The 17723-nt window shown below is 44.4% G+C and overlaps 1 protein-coding gene across 3 annotated transcripts; it reads right to left on the bottom strand.

The window, feature by feature from the left end:
* Positions 1-733: 733 nt before the first annotated feature.
* Positions 734-17335, bottom strand: TMEM219 (transmembrane protein 219). 3 transcript variants are annotated; one of them, XM_068968893.1, is made up of 6 exons: positions 17217-17335; positions 15980-16178; positions 15697-15886; positions 3690-3919; positions 1814-1980; positions 734-823 (listed from the first exon to the last, which is right to left on the bottom strand). In XM_068968893.1, exons 2-5 carry the CDS (start codon positions 16142-16144, stop codon positions 1846-1848), a joined length of 720 nt encoding a protein of 239 aa, XP_068824994.1. In that variant the 5' UTR covers positions 16145-16178; positions 17217-17335; the 3' UTR covers positions 734-823; positions 1814-1845. The 3 variants fall into 3 exon arrangements, with proteins under 3 accessions (XP_068824994.1, XP_068824995.1, XP_068824993.1); XM_068968894.1 differs by having other exon boundaries at positions 1814-1977; XM_068968892.1 differs by lacking the exon at positions 17217-17335 and having other exon boundaries at positions 15980-16240.
* Positions 17336-17723: the final 388 nt, after the last annotated feature.

Here is a 17723-nt window from a genome sequence, read left to right as displayed (position 1 = left end):
TGGAGACCGGGCGGGAGCGCGCAAGCGCGGTAAGGACGCCGGGCCAAGGGGGCGGGGCCCCAAAGGAAACAGCCCCGCCCCTCTCCCCTCACTGCCGCTGCCAGAGAGCTGGGCAGCCTCCCAGCCAGAGTGCGCGCGCGCCCCGCCACGCGGACCCTGGGTGGGAGGAGGCGGGGAGAAGGGTTAGTCTTAGAGGGAGGAGCCCAGCGCGCTGTCCGACAACTGGTGGTGGAAAGGGATGCGGCGCATGCGTTCGCCCCGCCTTTGCGCGGAACCCGAGCTTGTTGCTAGGGGAAGCTTTGAGGGGGCACGGGTGGAAGGAAATGAGAAGCCGTGATCTGCGCCTGCGTGCAGGGTAGAGGTTGGGAGGGGTAAGGGAAGACTGCCGCTGGGCGCGGGAAAGGCGGGAAAACGGACTGTCCTGGTTAGTAACTATCCAGCCTGGGCGTGGGGTCCCAAGTTCGAGGAATCTTTGCTCGGAAAATTCAGTCTGTCAAATCCCATCAGAAGACTGAGGCCCTTCACAGCACCATGACCTGCACAAGGTCACACTGCATTTATGTCAATCCATTTCCACGACCACACTCAAGAACTGCAGTCATCTATACCTTAAACCTGTTCCCTAACCTAGAGTCAACAAGGAAGAATCCCCCAAACCTCCCTAGCTTTCTTACCCTAAAATTCCCACCTCAATCCAACCCCCAATCAACACCCCGGAAAACACTGAGCAAAAAAGCCTTTTATTTCCTCCCACATTCCAGCTCCCCACTTTTTGTAACATCTCTTCCAACTCAGAATCAAGGCCCAAGAAGTTGATCCACACCTGGAAAGAAAGAAAAAACACAGGGCAGGTCAGAGGGCCCTTGGAGGAAGCTCTGGGATGGTTGCAGAAATTGAGGAAGGAGCAGAGGAAGTGACAACTAGGGATAAGCACAGGCACTTATTCCAAGTGAGATGGCCTCAGGACCCCAGAACCTGCCAGGAGCCAGAAAGCCTTCCTTTTCCAGTCTTCTCAGATCTAAGAAAGGCTGAGAGGGTTTCACCTTTTCCCAACCCAAGTAGGTGGTTGCAGTAGTCAGGCCTAACCCTAAGCAAGATAAGCAAAGTTGACCGTAAAGGTCCAGATCCTCTGGTTAGTGCTCTTCCCTGGGCCTAGGCTGTTTCCTCTTCTCCCATGGGGACTTCCTAGGGCACAGCAGCCAGCCAAAGCTGAAAATAGTTTAAGAGCTGAGTACACAATAAAATGACTCTCAAATTATATACGAGACTCACCTGAAAAGATGAGTTTTTACAGAATTTTCTACCTTAATGAGCGAGCACACTAACTAGCCAGCCAATATGTCCCACCCTCACTTTGGAGGCTGTGTCCCTCCAAAGATCCTGTTAGCAGAACTTTTCCTAAATGCAATGATGGCTAATGTAAAAGAGAAGGTGCATGTGAAGAACGCCGGCACACAGTATGTGTTTTGAGCAGCTCAAGATGAATTTCACAAAATTTACATCATAAATGGGCATCAGAATTTCACAAAAGAAAGCAAGACAAATAGGATTTATATCCAGGGCATATCATCAAATTTCAACCCTCTTAATTCACCACTGTTGCCAAAAAGCTTGGACATGAACTACAGCTATGAATCTTAAAGTCAGAGTATTAACTGAAAGAAGTCAGTCACCGAAGGACGTGTATGATTCCATCTGTAGAGAGTACAGAAATAAGTAAAACCAAACCGTATTGTTTAGGAATGGCTCTGTCTCAGAACTGCCACCCCCACCTCATCCCCTATTCCTACAGGACTAAGTCAAAGAACCTTACCTGAGAACAAGACGGGAACTAGGCCAGGGCCCTCAGAGCCGGGTTCTAGACCAGTGGGACTCCCGGCGCGGATGGAAGCACGCAGCAGTGAGACAGCAGAGGCCACAGAACAGAATCAGGAAGAAGCCCAAAACCAGCAGCCGAGAGCCACACAGAGTCAGCTCCTCCTAGGGGTGGGGACGGGGAGGGGAGGAGGAATGATGGAGAGGGTCTGTGGAGGATCTTCCCTGGGGAAGAAGACATCTTAGACACCCCCAGCCCAAGGGCTATAGAGAGAGCCTTCATGGGGGAAAAGGCTCTCCATATCCAGGGAACAACTAAAGGGAAAATGTTTTTATTTATTTTTGGCTATGCTAGGTCTTTGTGACTGCGTGGGCTTTTCTCTAGTTGCATAGAGTGGGGGCTACTCTAGTTGCAGTGTGAGGGCTTTTCATTGAGGTGGCTTCTCCTGCTGTAGAGCATGGGCTCTTGGGCTTGAGGGCTTCAACAGTTGCAGCACGTGGGCTCAGTAGTTGTGGCACAGGCGGTGAGCTGCTCCATGGCATGTGCAGTCCTCCCGGACCAGGGATCAAACCCGTGTCTCCTGCATTGGCAGGTGGATTCTTCACCAATGAGCCACCAGGAAAGCCCTCTATTTTTATACAATTTAACACTTGTCTACTTTCTTGCTCAAACGTTAAATTGAACACTGTAATGATGCCAAGAAACAGGGAAGTTCACTACTATCTATGTGTTGAAATGTGCAAGCAGGGCCAGGTCTGGAAACCACGATCTCTGGATTCCAAGCTCCCAGGTTATGTTCCTCACCAGGGTCTTTGCAAATCTGAGGGAAGTGTATGCAGCAGCCTCCTAACTGTCTCTCTCCTCCACTTAGCCAGTCTTGTCCACCCAGCACCAAGGAACCCTGTGACCTGCAGTTATCAAATCATAGCATCTTAGCCAGGCATCACGGTGCATCATGACCTGGCCCCTCCATCTCTTTGCCTCTTCCCCTAAGTCATTCCTAAGCCCTCATCATGGAGTGCCCCCGAACACTGAACACCTTTCAATCCCTGGGCCTCTGCTCTTGCTAATCCCTTTGCCTGGAATGCGTCTCCCCTCTCCCGAGCCCCCTCTATGGCATTCCTGGCCCAAGTCTTCCTCATTCTCCAAAGATCACCCTGACAGGGCAGAAGACTTGGGAGTCAGACACTGCAGGTTGCAATCCTGGCTCTGCCAACTTAACCAGTTGTATGGCCTGGGGCAATTCACTCCCTCTCTGTTTCCTCATCTGTAAAATGGGATAATAACAGCTACCTCAAAAAGCTATTTTAAGATCAAATAAGATAATGAACCTGAAAACACTCTGTACATTATAAACTACTGTAAACAATCCCCTTTTTTTAAATGCCAGCTTCTTGGTGAAGCACTCCCCACAAATGTGCAAGTTAAGAGTTAATTGGTCCTCATTCTGTTTGAATAACACTTTGCTCACATCTCTCCCATAGCAGTTAGTCCATTCTGCCTTTTATTACAGCTTCTGAACTCCTTTGAGGTGAAGATCATGTTTTATTGTATCTAAAGACAATTGTTAATAGTAATAGCTAACATTTATCCAATCTATTATGTACCAGGCATTGTACTAGGCACTTTACATTCATTCTCATTTATCCTTATTTGTTAGTACTAGAAGATAGTATCATGTTTTCTATTTTACAGATGAGGAAGCTGAGGTTCTCAAAGGTCCACATGCTTGTTCAAGGTCACACAGCCTCTGTGGAAAGATTATAAAGCCTGTGCTTTTCCTCCTTGGTAAAGCTACCTCCAGGGGCCTTCACGACACAGCAGTCAGCATGACAGTTTATGAAAGCCCAACAAAGTTTACTGAGGCTCTTACCGAGGTGAGTAACTTGGTGAGCACAAGACCTTCGTGGCTCCAGACACTGACACACTCCTCAGCCATTCTAGGGCTCAGCGTGGCATTTCCTGCTCCCTCCTCTGAACAGGGTATCGGTGGCTGGCTGGAGGGCAGGATTTCTGGAGTAGCACTAAAATACAGGCAGGTTCCTGGGGTCCTTTCTGTGGTCACCCTGGCCGTTATGAGGACCAGCTCTTCTGCAGAAGGTCCTATGAGAGGCACAGGGGAGGAGATGTTAAGAAAATTCTGGGAGGTATCCATCTTTAGACATCTATTCATTTCTGTAGGCTTCCTACAGTACCAGGTATTTTGGTATTGATTGTATTCAAGTAAGTCCTTTAATACCATCATTTATGTCACTGAGAAATGAAAATAACTGCATACCAATATAAACAAAATTTAAGTTAGCTCACAATCAATAAAACGGTCATACCAGTTCTCAGAAGGCTGCAGTAAAACTGAGATAGATACACACTGCTGCTATCAATGTGTCTAAACTAGTCCATTTTTCTGAAGAAAACTGTCTTCTACTAGGTACTCAAATCCATTAAAAAGTTCACATCTCATTTCAAATTAGTGGAAAAAGAATGGCCTATTCAGTCAATGGCCCTGGGACAATTTCCATTTGGAAAAAAAGTTAGACTGTTACCCGACACTATAAAATTCAGATGTATTAAAGAGCTTTTGTAAATAAAACAAAACAAAAACCTAAGTATTAAAAGAAAACAGAAAAGAACATTTTCTCATTTTAAAGTGGGAAACAAAGGCATTCCAAAAAAAGACACAAAACTTAAAAGCCTGACGACAAGAGCAATAAATTTCATAAGAATTAAAGGCTTCCGTACAATGAAAGGTAAGTTTTAGAAAAAGAAGTAACAGAATGACTGAAAATACCTATGGCATATTTAATTGGCAAAGTGTTTACTATCCAGAATGTATAAAGAACTTAAAAAAATCATAAGATAAATATCTTGAAAGAAAAATAACTAAAGGATATGAATAGGAAATTCATAGAATACATGAAAATGGCCAATAAACCTGTACGAAAATTGCTCAACTTCACTAGCAATCAGGAGAAAGCAAATTAAAACAATCAGGTAATTCCAGGAACTTCCCTTCTGGTTCAGTGGTTAAGAACCTGCCTTTCCAATGCAAGGGATGTGGGTTCAGTCCCCAGTCAGGGAATTAAGAGCCCACATGCTGCAGAGCAACTAAGTCCTCACACCACTATTAGAGTCCTCATGCTAAAACCAAGACTGGAGGTGGCCAAAGAAATTAACTTTTAAAAAATCAGGTAGGTGTGGGAGGGAGTTTCAAAAGGGAGGGGATTTATGTATACCTATGGCTGATTCATGTTGAGGTTTGACAGAAAACAGCAAAATTCTGTGAGCAATTTCAGTTCAGTTCAGTTCAGTCGCTCAGTTGTGTCCGACCCTTTGTGACCCCATGAATCGCAGCACACTAGGCCTCCCTGTCCATCACCAACTCCCGGAGTTCACTCAAACTCATGTCCATTGAGTCAGTGATGCCATCCAGCCATCTCATCCTCTGTCGTCCCCTTTTCCTCCTGCCCCTAATCCCTCCCAGCATCAGGGTCTCTTCCAACGAGTCAGCTCTTCGCATCAGGTGGCCAAAGTACTGAAGTTTCAGCTTTAGCATCAGTCCTTCCAATGAACACCCAGAACTGATCTCCTTTAAAATCTTCTCCAACACCACAGTTCAAAAGCATCAATTCTGCGGCACTCAGCTTTCTTCACAGTCCAACTCTCACATCCATATATGACCACTGGAAAAACCATAGCCTTGACTAGATGGACCTTTGTTGGCAAAGTAATGTCTCTGCTTTTGAATATGATATCTAGGTTGGTCATAACTTTCCTTCCAAGGAGTAAGCCTCTTTTAATTTCATGGCTGCAATCACCATCTGCAGTGATTTTGGAGCCCAAAAAAATAAAGTCTGACACTGTTACAACTGTTTCCCCATCTATTTCCCATGAAGTGATGGGACCAGATGCTATGATCTTAGTTTTCTGAATGTTGAGCTTTAAGCCAACTTTTTCACTCTCCTCTTTCACTTTCATCAAGAGGCTTTTGAGTTCCTCTTCACTTTCTGCCATAAGGGTGGTGTCATCTGCATGTCTGAGGTGATTGATATTTCTCGCAGCAATCTTGATTCCAGCTTGTGCTTCTTCCAGCCCAGTGTTTCTCATGATGTACTCTACATAGAAGTAAAGTAAGTAGGGTAACAATATACAGCCTTGATGCACTCCTTTTCCTATTTGGAACCAGTCTGTTGTTCCATGTCCAGTTCTAACTGTTGCTTCCTGACCTGCATATAGGTTTCTCAAGAGGCAGATCAGGTGGTCTGGTATTCCCATCTCTCTCAGAATTTTCCACAGTTTACTGTGTTCCACACAATCAAAGGCTTTGGCATAGTCAATAAAGCAGAAATAGATGCTTTTCTGGAACTCTCTTGGTTTTTCCATGATCCAGTGGATGTTGGCAATTTGATCTCTGGTTCCTCTGCCTTTTCTAAAACCAGCTTGAACATCTGGAAGTTCATAGTTCACGTATCGCTGAAGCCTGGCTTGGAGAATTTTGAGCATTACTTTACTAGCGTGGGAGATGAGTGCAATTGTGCAGTAGTTTGAGGATTCTTTGGCACTGAATTCTTTGGGGCTGGAAAGAAAACTGACCTTTTCCAGTCCTGTGGCCACTGCTGAGTTTCCCAAATTTGCTGGCATATTGAGGGCAGCACTTTCACAGCATCATCTTCCAGGATTTGAAACAGCTCAACTGGAATGCCATCACCTCCACTAGCTTTGTTCATAGTGATGCTTTCTAAGGCCCACTTGACTTCGCATTCCAGGATGTCTGGCTCTAGGCGAATGATCACACCATCATGATTATCTTGGTCATGAAGATCTTTTTTGTACAGTTCTGTATATTCTTGCCACCTCTTCTTAACATCTTCTGCTTCTGTTAGGTCCATACCATTTCTGTCCTTTATCAAGCCCATCTTTGCATGTAATGTTCCCTTGGTATCTCTAATTTTCTTGAAGAGATCTCTAGTCTTTCCCATTCTGTTGTTTTCCTCTATTTCTTTGCACTGATCACTGAGGAAGGCTTTCTTACCTCTCCTTGCTATTCTTTGCCTCTGCATTCAGACGCTTATATCTTTCCTCTTCTCCTTTGCTTTTCGCTTCTCTTCTTTTCACAGGTATTTGTAAGGCCTCCTCAGACAGCCATTGTGCTTTTTTCTATTTCTTTTCCATGGGGATGGTCTTGATCCCTGTCTCCTGTACAATATCACGAACCTCCATCCATAGTTCATCAGGCACTCTCTCTATCAGATCTAGTCCCTTAAATCTATTTCTCACTTCCACTGTATAATCATAAGGGATTTGACTTGGGTCCTACCTGAATGGTCTAGTGGTTTTCCCTACTTTCTTCCATTTCAGTCTGAATTTGGCAATAAGGAGTTCATGATCTGAGCCACAGTCAGCTCCCGGTCTTGTTTTTGCTGACTGTATAGAGCTTCTCCATCTTTCGCTGCAAAGAATATAATCAATCTGATTTCGGTGTTGACCATCTGGTGATGTCCATGTGTAGAGTCCTCTCTTGTGTTGTTGGAAGAGGGCATTTGCTGTAACTAGTGTGTTCTCTTGGCAAAACTCTATTAGTCTTTGCCCTGCTTCATTCCGCATTCCAAGGCCAAATTTGCCTGTTACTCCAGGTGTTTCTTGACTTCTACTTTTGCATTCTAGTCCCCTATAATGAAAAGGACATCTTTTTTGGGTGTTAGTTCTAAAAGGTCTTGTAGGTCTTCATAGAACCATTCAACTTCAGCTTCTTCAGAGTTACTGGTTGGGGTATAGGCTTGGATTACTGTGATATTGAATGGTTTGCCTTGGAAACGAACATAGATCATTCCGTCGATTTTGAGACTGCATCCAAGTACTACATTTCAGACTCTTTTGTTGACCATGATGGCTACTCCATTTCTTCTAAGGGATTCCTGCCCACAATAGTAGATATAATGGGTCATCTGAGTTAAGTTCACCCATTCCAGTCCATTTTAGTTCGCGGATTCCTAGAATGTTGACGTTCACTCTTGCCATCTCCTGTTTGACCACTTCCAATTTGCCTTGATTCATGGACCTGACATTCCAGGTTCCTATGCAATATTGCTCTTTACAGCATCGGACCTTGCTTCTATCACCAGTCACACCCACAACTGGGTATTGTTTTTGCTTTGGCTCCATCGCTTCATTCTTTCTGGAGTTATTTCTCCATTGATCTCCAGTAGCATATTGGGCACCTACCAACCCCGGGGAGTTCCTCTTTCAGTATCCTATCAGTGTAAGCAATTATCCTTCAATAAAAAATAAATTAATTAATTAAAAAAATCATGTCGAAGGAAATGGCAACCCACTTCAGTATTCTTGCCTGGAAAATTCCACGAAGAGAGGAGCCTAGTGGGCTACAGTCCATGGGGGTCACAAAAACAAAAGAGTCACTAACACAACTTAGTGACTAAACAACAACAAAAGTCAAAGTTAAGCTCTTTCCTCTGTCTGCTACTGAGTCCAGCCAGCAAGTTTTTAATTTTGATTGTTGTGATTTTCAATTCTAAAATTTGCATTTACATCTTTATGTTCCCTCTTTACAGACTATTTTTAGCATTTAAGAGTGTTCTTGATTGAGCATTTTTATAATGGCTGACTTAAAACCTCTGTCGAATAATTCTGTCATGTGCATTCTATTTTGACATCTATTGATCATTCTTTCCTGTGCAAGTTGAAATTTTGTGTTCCTCATATGCTGAATAATTTTGGTTATATCATGACATTTTAAGGATTATTTTACAAGATTCTGAACATAATCTTGTTTAAATTCTATGGAGAATGTTGCTATTTTTGTTTTAGCAGGCAATGGGACTGTTGGGGTTCAGAGTAAAAAAATTTCAACCTTGGGCTCTGTTTTCAATGTCAGATTGAGGCAGGCGATAGATGTGCCCATCCCCACTGGGTGAACAATTGGGAGTTCATTCCCTGTGGTCAGAAACTCCAAAATATTAATATCAGGACAATCAAGAGAGGCTAGGCCCTACCCAGATAAGAGACCACATATTCCTCATTCTCTTAGTCAAGGAGACCCTCCTGTCTAGAAAACTCCTTGGAGGTCAAGAAGGGAGTGATGCTAAACTACCCTCAGGCATTTTCACTGGAATCCACCTTGGCTTACAGATGCCTGAGCATACATGGGAGGATCCTGTGATATACCAAATACAGACTCAGGCAAATCAAAATGACTGGCCAGTGGCTAGCCCAGGTCGCCAGGGGCCGAGGGCTCCGGCCAGCACGCGGGGATGAGCAGGTCCCTGGGCCGGCGGCAGCAGCTCTGCTCCACTGTGGGCATGGTGCAGGCAGCGGCCTGCGGATCCTGGGCGTGGGGGGCAGAATGCTTGGGCAGCAACGGCGGCAGCAGCTCTGCTCCACTGTGGGCATGGTGCAGGCAGCGGCCTGCGGATCCTGTGCGTGGGGGGCAGAATGCTTGTGCAGCAACGGCTCTTGGGAACACCTGAACGCATTGGTGAAGAAGGACAAGGTGGTGCCCTTCCTCAAGAGGACGCTGGAGCAGCCTGGTGTGGCTTCAGCCACGTCGTGGTGCAATTTCTGCAGCTCCACGGTGTCCGTGACTACTTGACCTACAACATGCTAGACGACCGCCAGCTCCAGCAAGGCATTCAAGACTCCTCCACTATCCCGCAAGTGCACCTCAACGGCGAGCCCGTGGCGGGCTGTGACAATGCAGCAAACAGGGACCTGATAGAACTGAGAAGCTGGGGATCTGCTCCGCCCTCTTAGACGAAACAAAACACCAGGACTCAAGTGAGGGGGGGCAGCCCGGGTGAGGAGCCGCTGGTGTCAGGAGTCTCACCACCAGAGAAGCCTTACCCATTCGGGTTCCCACTCTTCAGATGACTGCTTGCACTGCTTCTTCCTGTCAGTCTGCAAAGATAATATAACCCCCCTCCCCGGTTTTCTGTAACTTGTTCTGCTAAGAAAAATGATGGACAAGGAAGAAAATAAGACAACTGGGTTTTTAGTTTTTTAAAAAACAAACTGCCAACCCAGGAAACAAAAGACTGGCCAGAGGAAACCCAAAAGAAATGCCCCACACAAGTGATTTAAACTACCACAAGGGTATGACTCTCTCTCTGAGTTTGCCCATGTGCCTTATCCACACATACTGTACTCTTTTTTCCTAATAAACACTTTACTTGTTTCACTAAAAAAATAAAATAAAAACCAGGTAGTTCCTTGGACCATTAAATTGGTAAAAATTAAAAGGAGTGATACTAACAAGAGTTGTTGAAATGTGGAGAAATGGGCACTCTTCACTGGTGACACTTTTAGAGGACAATTTGGATGTTTCTGTTGCAATTTTAAATGGAGACAGAGAAGGACTGAGAGGATGCCCAGCAAACTGTGGACTCTGCAGGGGAGGTAAGGAAGAGTTTTACATTTGCTCTGTACCTTTCTACGTAATCTGATTCCACAACAAAATGAATTTGTGTATTTAAAAAAATGTCCATACTTTGACTCAGTAATACATACCACTTGTAGAAACTAATCCTACGAAAAGGATTCAAAAGAAAAATGCAAAGTATACGAACTGTTTATTGTAATTTCATGAAAAATATAAAAAAATAGAAAACAAAAATGTTTATCAATAGAGAAAACATTAACAAAGGTTGGTCTAACCAATTAACAGATCAATTTATATCCATTAAAATAATAGTGTTCTGGCCATTCAGTAATATAGAAAACATGATGTCATAAAGTGAAAAAAAAATAAAAACCAGTATATACATCATAATTGCAACTGAGAAACGTATTTGTGAAATTTATAAGAAAATTCCCCTTTCTTCTACATTCCCCAAATCAAATATCTCACCAAATCCTATCCATCTCACACTTCTATCAACTCTCTCAAATCAGTCCCCCTCTTTCACACCACCATCTTAGCTCAATTTTTCTTATCATCTTTTTTTGGGGTGCTGCGCTACGCTGCAAGTGGGATCTCAATTCCCTGACCAGGGAAGGAACCCATGCCCCTGCATTAGAAGAGCACAGTCTTAACCACTGGTTTACCAGGGAAGTCCTTATCATCTTTTTATCACAATCACTTTCTAACTGGTCTTCATGCACTTTGACCCATTCCTTCCAGGCAGTCAGCCAACAGAGTATGATCTTTTAAAAAGAACAAAAGAACAAAATTATACTCTCTTTCTGATGAAACTCATTGAGTAAGCCAAATATACTAGTTAAAAGTCCAACTACCTTGGCTTGGCACAAGGGACTCTTCATGGAATTCTGCCTGCTGCTTCAGATCCATTTCCTGCCACTCATCAATACTCCTTTCCCTGGAAGTTCCTAAATGTGCCATCGTAATCCCTGTCTGCCTGCTTTTGCATATGCTCTTCCCTCTGGCTGGAATGGGGCTTCCCAGGTGGCTCAGCAGTAAAGAATCTGCCTGCCAATGCAGGAGATGCAAGAGACACGGGTTCGATCCCTAAGTCGGGAAGATCCCCTGGAGGAGGAAATGGCAAGCCACTTCAATATTCTTGCCTGGAGAATCCCATGGACAGAGGAGCCTGGTGGACTACAGTCTACAGTGTCACAAAGAACTGGACACAACAGCAACCGTGCCCACGCACTGGCCAAAAGGGCACATTCTGAAGCCTCCCTCGAGCCTCAGTTCACTCCCTGCCTATATCCTTGGAAAGGCCTGTCTTCACCATCCCTGCTTGACAGACTTATGATACTCTCGCTGTACCCTGTGTTCCACTGCACATGCTGAAAGGTATTTACTTCTGTTCACATCTGTATCCTTGCTAGATTGTGAGTGATTTGAGGTGAGGATCCATATCTTACAGACAGTGCTCTATTCCCCATGCTTGGTACATAGTAGGTGTTCAATAATTACTGCTTAGATGATGCAATCATATGTGATTACTTTTTACTTGGTCCAAAACAATCTTGAATGTTACAACTTTGTTTCTAATCATGCAGAAGCAGAAACTGACAAGCTGATCCTAAAAATAATATGAAAATCCAAGGGATCTGCAATAGCCAAAACAATCTTTAAAAAAAGAAAAAAAAAAAGAACAAAGCTGGAGAATTCGCATTTTCTCCCATCCAAGTATTAACAGGCTCGACCCTGCTTAGCTTCTGAGTCAGGGTGGTACAGCCGTAGATGAGAATTCACATTTTCTGATTTCAAAACTTACTATAAAGCTACAGTGATCAAAACAGTGTGGTACTAGCATAAGTAGAGACATAGATCAATGGAACAGAACTGAGAATCCAGAAATAAACCCATATGTCTGTGGTCAATTGCTTTCAGTAAGAGTGCCAAGGTTATTCAATGAGGAAAGAATAGCCTTCTCAACAAAATATGCCAGGTCAACTGAATAGTACCTGCAAATGAATGAAGTTGGACCCTATCCTCACACCATACACAAAAAAATTAACTCAAAATTGATCATAGATCTAAATGTAAGAGCTAAAAATACAAAATTCTTACAAGAAAACAATAGTAGTAACCAGCCATGAAATTAAAAGACGCTTACTCCTTGGAAGAAAAGTTATGACCAACCTAGATAGCATATTCAAAAGCAGAGACATTACTTTGCCAACAAAGGTCCATCTAGTCAAGGCTATGGTTTTTCCAGTAGTCATGTATGGATGTGAGAGTTGGACTGTGAAGAAAGCTGAGCACCGAAGAATTGATGCTTTTGAACTGTGGTGCTGGAGAAGACTCTTAAAAGTCCCTTAGACTGCAAGGAGATCCAACCAGTCCATTCTGAAGGAGATCAGCCCTGGGATTTCTTTGGAAGGAATGATGCTAAAGCTGAAACTCCAGTACTTTGGCCACCTCATGCCAAGAGTTGACTCATTGGAAAAGACTCTGATGCTGGGAGGGATTGGGGGCAGCAGGAGAAGGGGACGACAGAGGATGAGATGGCTGGATGGCATCACCGACTTGATGGATTTAAGTTTGAGTGAACTCCGGGAGTTGGTGATGGACAGGGAGGCCTGGGCGTGCTGTGATTCATGGGGTTGCAAGGAGTCAGACACGACTGAGCGACTGAACTGAACCGAACCGAACCTATATTTAGTGACCATGGGTTAGGCAAAGTCTTGTTAGATATAATGCTAAAATCACAAGCAGTAACAACAACAAAAATAGAAAATGGACCTCATCTAAATGAAAACTTTCATGCTTCCAAGCATACCGTTAACAAGGTGAAAGACAACCCAGATGGGAGAGAAAATTTGCAAATCATACATCAGATAAGAATCCTGCATTTAGAAAACAAAAGAGACTCCTACAACTCAATAATTAAAAGAAAAGTTATCCAATTTTTAAAATGAACAAAGACTCTGAATATACATTTCTCTGAAGAAGATACGCAAATGGCCAATAAGCATATGAAAAAAATATTCAATATTATCAGTCATCAAGAAAATGCAAATCAAATGATGCAACTGATAAGGGCTTAATTTCCAAAACATACAAACAGCTCATACAACTCAAACCAAAAAACCCAACACAATCAAAAAATGGGCAGAAGAACTAAACAGCCATTCCTCCAATGAAGACATAGATATGGCCAATAGGCACACGAAAAATGTTCATCATTGCTAATTATTAGAAAAATGCAAATCAAAACTACGACAAGGTACCACTTCACACTGGTCAGAATGACCATCATCAAAAAGTCTAAAAATAACAAATCCTGGCAGAGGTGTGGAGAAAAGGGAACCCTCTTATGCTGCTGGTAGGAATGTAAACTAGTGCAGTCTCTACAGAAAACAGTATGAAAAATTAAAAAGAGAGTTGCCATATGATCCAGCAATCCCACTCCTGGGCATATATCCAGACAAAACTACAATTCAAGAAGACACATGCACCCCACAACAGCCAAGACCTGGAAACAACCTAAATACTTACTACTCAGCCATAAAAAGAATGAAATAATGCCATTTGCAGCAACATGGATGGACCTAGAGATGATCACACCAAGTGAAGTCAAGTCAGAGAGAGAAAGACAAATGCCATACGATACCATTTAGATGCAGAATCTAAAATACAACACAAATGAACATATCTACGAAACAGACTCACAAACATAGAGAACAGACTTGTGTTTCCCAAGGGAAAGTGGGGGCGGGGGTGGGTTGAGAGTCTGGGGTTGGCCAATGCAAACTGTTATATATGGGATGTATAAACAACAAGGTCCTACTGTATAGCACAGGACACTATACTCAATATTCTGTGATAAACCATAATGGAAAAGAATATGAAAAAGAATATATATATGTATAACTGAATCACTTTGATGTACAGCATACATTGACACAACACTGTAAATCAACTGTACTTCAATGAAAAAAGAAAATGCAAAACAGAAACGTAATTAGATATCACTTCACACTGACTAGGACGGATATAGTCAAAAAACAGGCAATAACCAGTGTTGGTGAGAATGTGAAGAAATTAGAACTCTTATACACTGCTGGAAGGAATATAAAATGGTAGTCATTTCGGAAAACAGTCTAGCAGTTCCTTAAACATAGAGTTACTATATGACCCAGAAACTCCATTTCTAGGTATATACTCAAAAGAAATGAAAACACAGAATAATGCAATAACTTGTACATTAGTGTTTACAGCAGCATCATTCATAATAGGTAAGAAATGGAAACAATTCAAATGTCAATCAACTGATGAATGGATAAATAAAATGTGGAATATGCATATACTGAATGCCTTTCAGCAGTAAAAAGAAATGAACTACTAACGTATCATACAGTATGGATGAACCTTGAAAACATTATGCTAAGTAAAAGAAGCCAATCACAGAAGACAACATATTATATGAAATGTCCAGAAAAGGCATATCTTCAGAGATAAACAGTATTACTGGTTGCCTAGGGCTGGAAGGTTACGAGAAAAAGGGAAGTAGATGCTAATGGGGACAGGATTTCTTCATCAGGCAATGAAAATGTTCTAGAATGGACAGTGGTGACAGCTGCACATTTTTTTAATATAAAAAAAGCCATTTACTTGTACATTTTAAATAGGTGTACTTTATGGTTATGTGAATCTTTTATATTTATATATATATATTTTACATAAAAAGAACAGGAAAAAATGTTCCAAGTCTGTATATATCATATACATTCCTTTACTCTTGCTCTCTGATCACACACACGTACACCTGACAATATAAAGACCTACTCTCACCTGGCAATATATGTATATGTGTGCCTCCCTACACATATACATATTGATTCCATGCAGAATCTTAGAACGATAGTGTTGGAAAGGACCACAGAAGTCTAAGAATTCCACTTTTCTCTCCTCCTCCTTCATTTCCCCAGTCTTTAGATAAGGAACTTGAGGCCAAATGTCCCCCAGGAATTAATGGCACCCCCAACTCACTCTCACTCATCATTTTCCCAGAAGACTTACGCAATTTGGGAATGGAAGATGTCTAATTTTTCTGTATACTTCATAGCACACAGAGCTGTATCAGGCACTAAAGACACTAGGTTAAATAAATAAAACATGCTTCTCTGATATCCCTGAGGAAAAAAGAAGGTGCCTCTAACAAAAGCCCCAAGGGGTGAAGAGGATTGAGAAAGAACTTTAGGTCAAATCTTGCCAATTTCACCATACCTCCAAGGATAGAATCAAAGAACCCTCAAAGCTGGAAGGGGACAGAGAAAACATTTATTGAGAATCTACACAGTGGGCATTGTGTTCACTGAAAATATCTAGTCCTATTATAGCAGAAATGATTAAGGCCCAGAGATGTGGCCAAGGTCACCAGGATGGTGAGGTCAGAGGCAGGGCCCCACCCCTGAGTGTTCTGATATCCAACCCCACAATTCCTCCTTGGTCTCACCTTTCAATCCCATCCGACTACCCTGGACCTGGGCTTGGAATGTCTGGGTCTTGTTCCTGTCTGAACCATCTCCGAAGTTCAAGGTGGTCAGTAACCCCACGATATGAGACCCACGCCCCTTCCCTGTGACTGTCCCATTCACGGGGCACAGGGTCAGCTGGCCAAAAGACCTCAAGAAGGAGACCCAGTCCTGTGTGCAAAAAGAAGGTGAGGAGAAGTGAGAGGAGATTAGCAGCAAGAAGTGGCCTGCAGGGGATGGATGAGCAGGAGAGTGAGTACTCACCTGGGGGATGTCAGGGCTGCGCAGGTCAGTTCTGTGGGTGAGGAGGAAGCCACCAAGACCCAGGCCAGAAAGGCCAAGAAGCAGCAGGATCAAAGTGGCACAGACCAGAGGTGGGTGGTGGGCCAGGCAGAAATGCAGGTAGTGCCCTGCCTGGCAGCTGCCCATGGGGAGCAGAGGGGTCTGAGCCTCCGGGAAGAGCCTGCGGGAGGAGAGGAAGGGAGAACTGCACAAGAGCCTGCCAGTAAGAAGGCACTTACCCATTTCATTCAAAGGGAAGTTAAAGCATCAGGAAGACAAGGGACTTGTCCAAGGCCACACAGCCAGTCAGTGTGGCAGAGCCAGGACAGGAATCCGAGGCTCTTAACTCTGAGTGTTCATCTCCATGCACCAATCAATAAATGTTTGCTGAGTTTCATTTCTGAAGTAATCAAGGCGGAAGCAGAGCACAGTACGCTGTGCTGGAAAAAGGAACTCGAAAAGGAGAATTGTCCAGGGGAGAAATTCAGGAAGCAGCTGTTCTGGGGCTACGGTTTGGCTAGGGTTCCAGCTGAGAGTCCAGACAAGTAAGTGCTGGACGAAAAAAACTCCACTTTGGAGCTAAACTCAACTGAAATCCTCCTCTGCCACTCAGTGGCTCAAGGAGACAAATCAGCGAACCTGTATGAGTTTAAGAAATCTGTGAAATGGGAGTTCTAGGAACATCAAATAGTGAGGACTAAATGGGGCAGATAAAAGTTGCCCTAGTACCTGGCCTTGCAAGAATTGAACAAATGTTCATTTCCTTTCTATTCCTCTGGGTCATATGGATCTTCAAAACCAGGTGGGACAAGGCAAAAATGACTACAGGGAAAACTGAGGTTCGGGCACTTTAACAAAGGAGTGGAAGGGCCAAAGTCTGAAACCCGGCTCCCCTTCCAAGTGGAGTGCTCTTTCCCTGGCGAGAAGCGACAGCCTGATGAAAAGGAACATCGGGAAGGTGAGATAAACAGATGGGCTGGGGGAGAAGGAGGGCTCCAGGGAAATGCAGGTGTCACCAAGGCTCAGCCCCGGCCCTGTTTCCCGTCCTGGCACATCTGGAAGGACGGAAAAGGCAGAAAGGGGGAGGGCAGAGCCAGAGGTCGGCGGCTGGTGGTGCCCCTAGGCCTCCCCTCCCCCGCCAAGCCCCTCCTGCAGAAACTCAACACCCGCATCCCTTCCCGCTCTAGCAGCGTCAGATCTGCCCGCCGCTCGCTCTCACCGCTCGCAGCCGGGCGGAGGCCGGCGCCCCCCGCGACGTCACGCGTGGAGTCGCGAAGGGGCGGGGTCCGTGCTCCCACCCAGCCGCCCCACCCGGCCTCGGCGGGATGCGCATGCGCATTGCTCCTGCGAGCGCGCCTCGCCCCTCCCGGTCGGGGTGGAGGCGTACCAAGAGAACATCCACTGCAGGGGCAAAAGGAAAGAAAGAACGCCACGTGAGGTGAGTAAAAGGGAGAGAGGCATCGGAGGTAATCCTAGAGGCATTCTTAAATAGTAATCTCTCCATCCGGTGGATCATGGGGGTATTTCAACGAGAATCTCGTCGCAGGCAATTTTCTTTTGCTCGTCTCCCACCCTTGCCAATAGCACAGCCCAGCCGCGCCCTAGTTCCGGGTAAAGACTTGGGGTCCGCCCGGGGGCGGGCTCCGGTCCTGGGACTCTGGTCTTCCGGGCCGGCGTTGGAGCATAGTTTTTTTCTGCAATTTAGTAGTGTCTAGTGGCACCCCAC

Source organism: Capricornis sumatraensis, chromosome 3 (genome assembly GCF_032405125.1).
Source record: "Capricornis sumatraensis isolate serow.1 chromosome 3, serow.2, whole genome shotgun sequence".
NCBI lineage: Eukaryota > Metazoa > Chordata > Mammalia > Artiodactyla > Bovidae > Capricornis > Capricornis sumatraensis.
The sequence above is the reverse complement of the archived record's forward strand: the minus strand, read 5'-3'. Positions and strand labels throughout refer to the sequence as shown.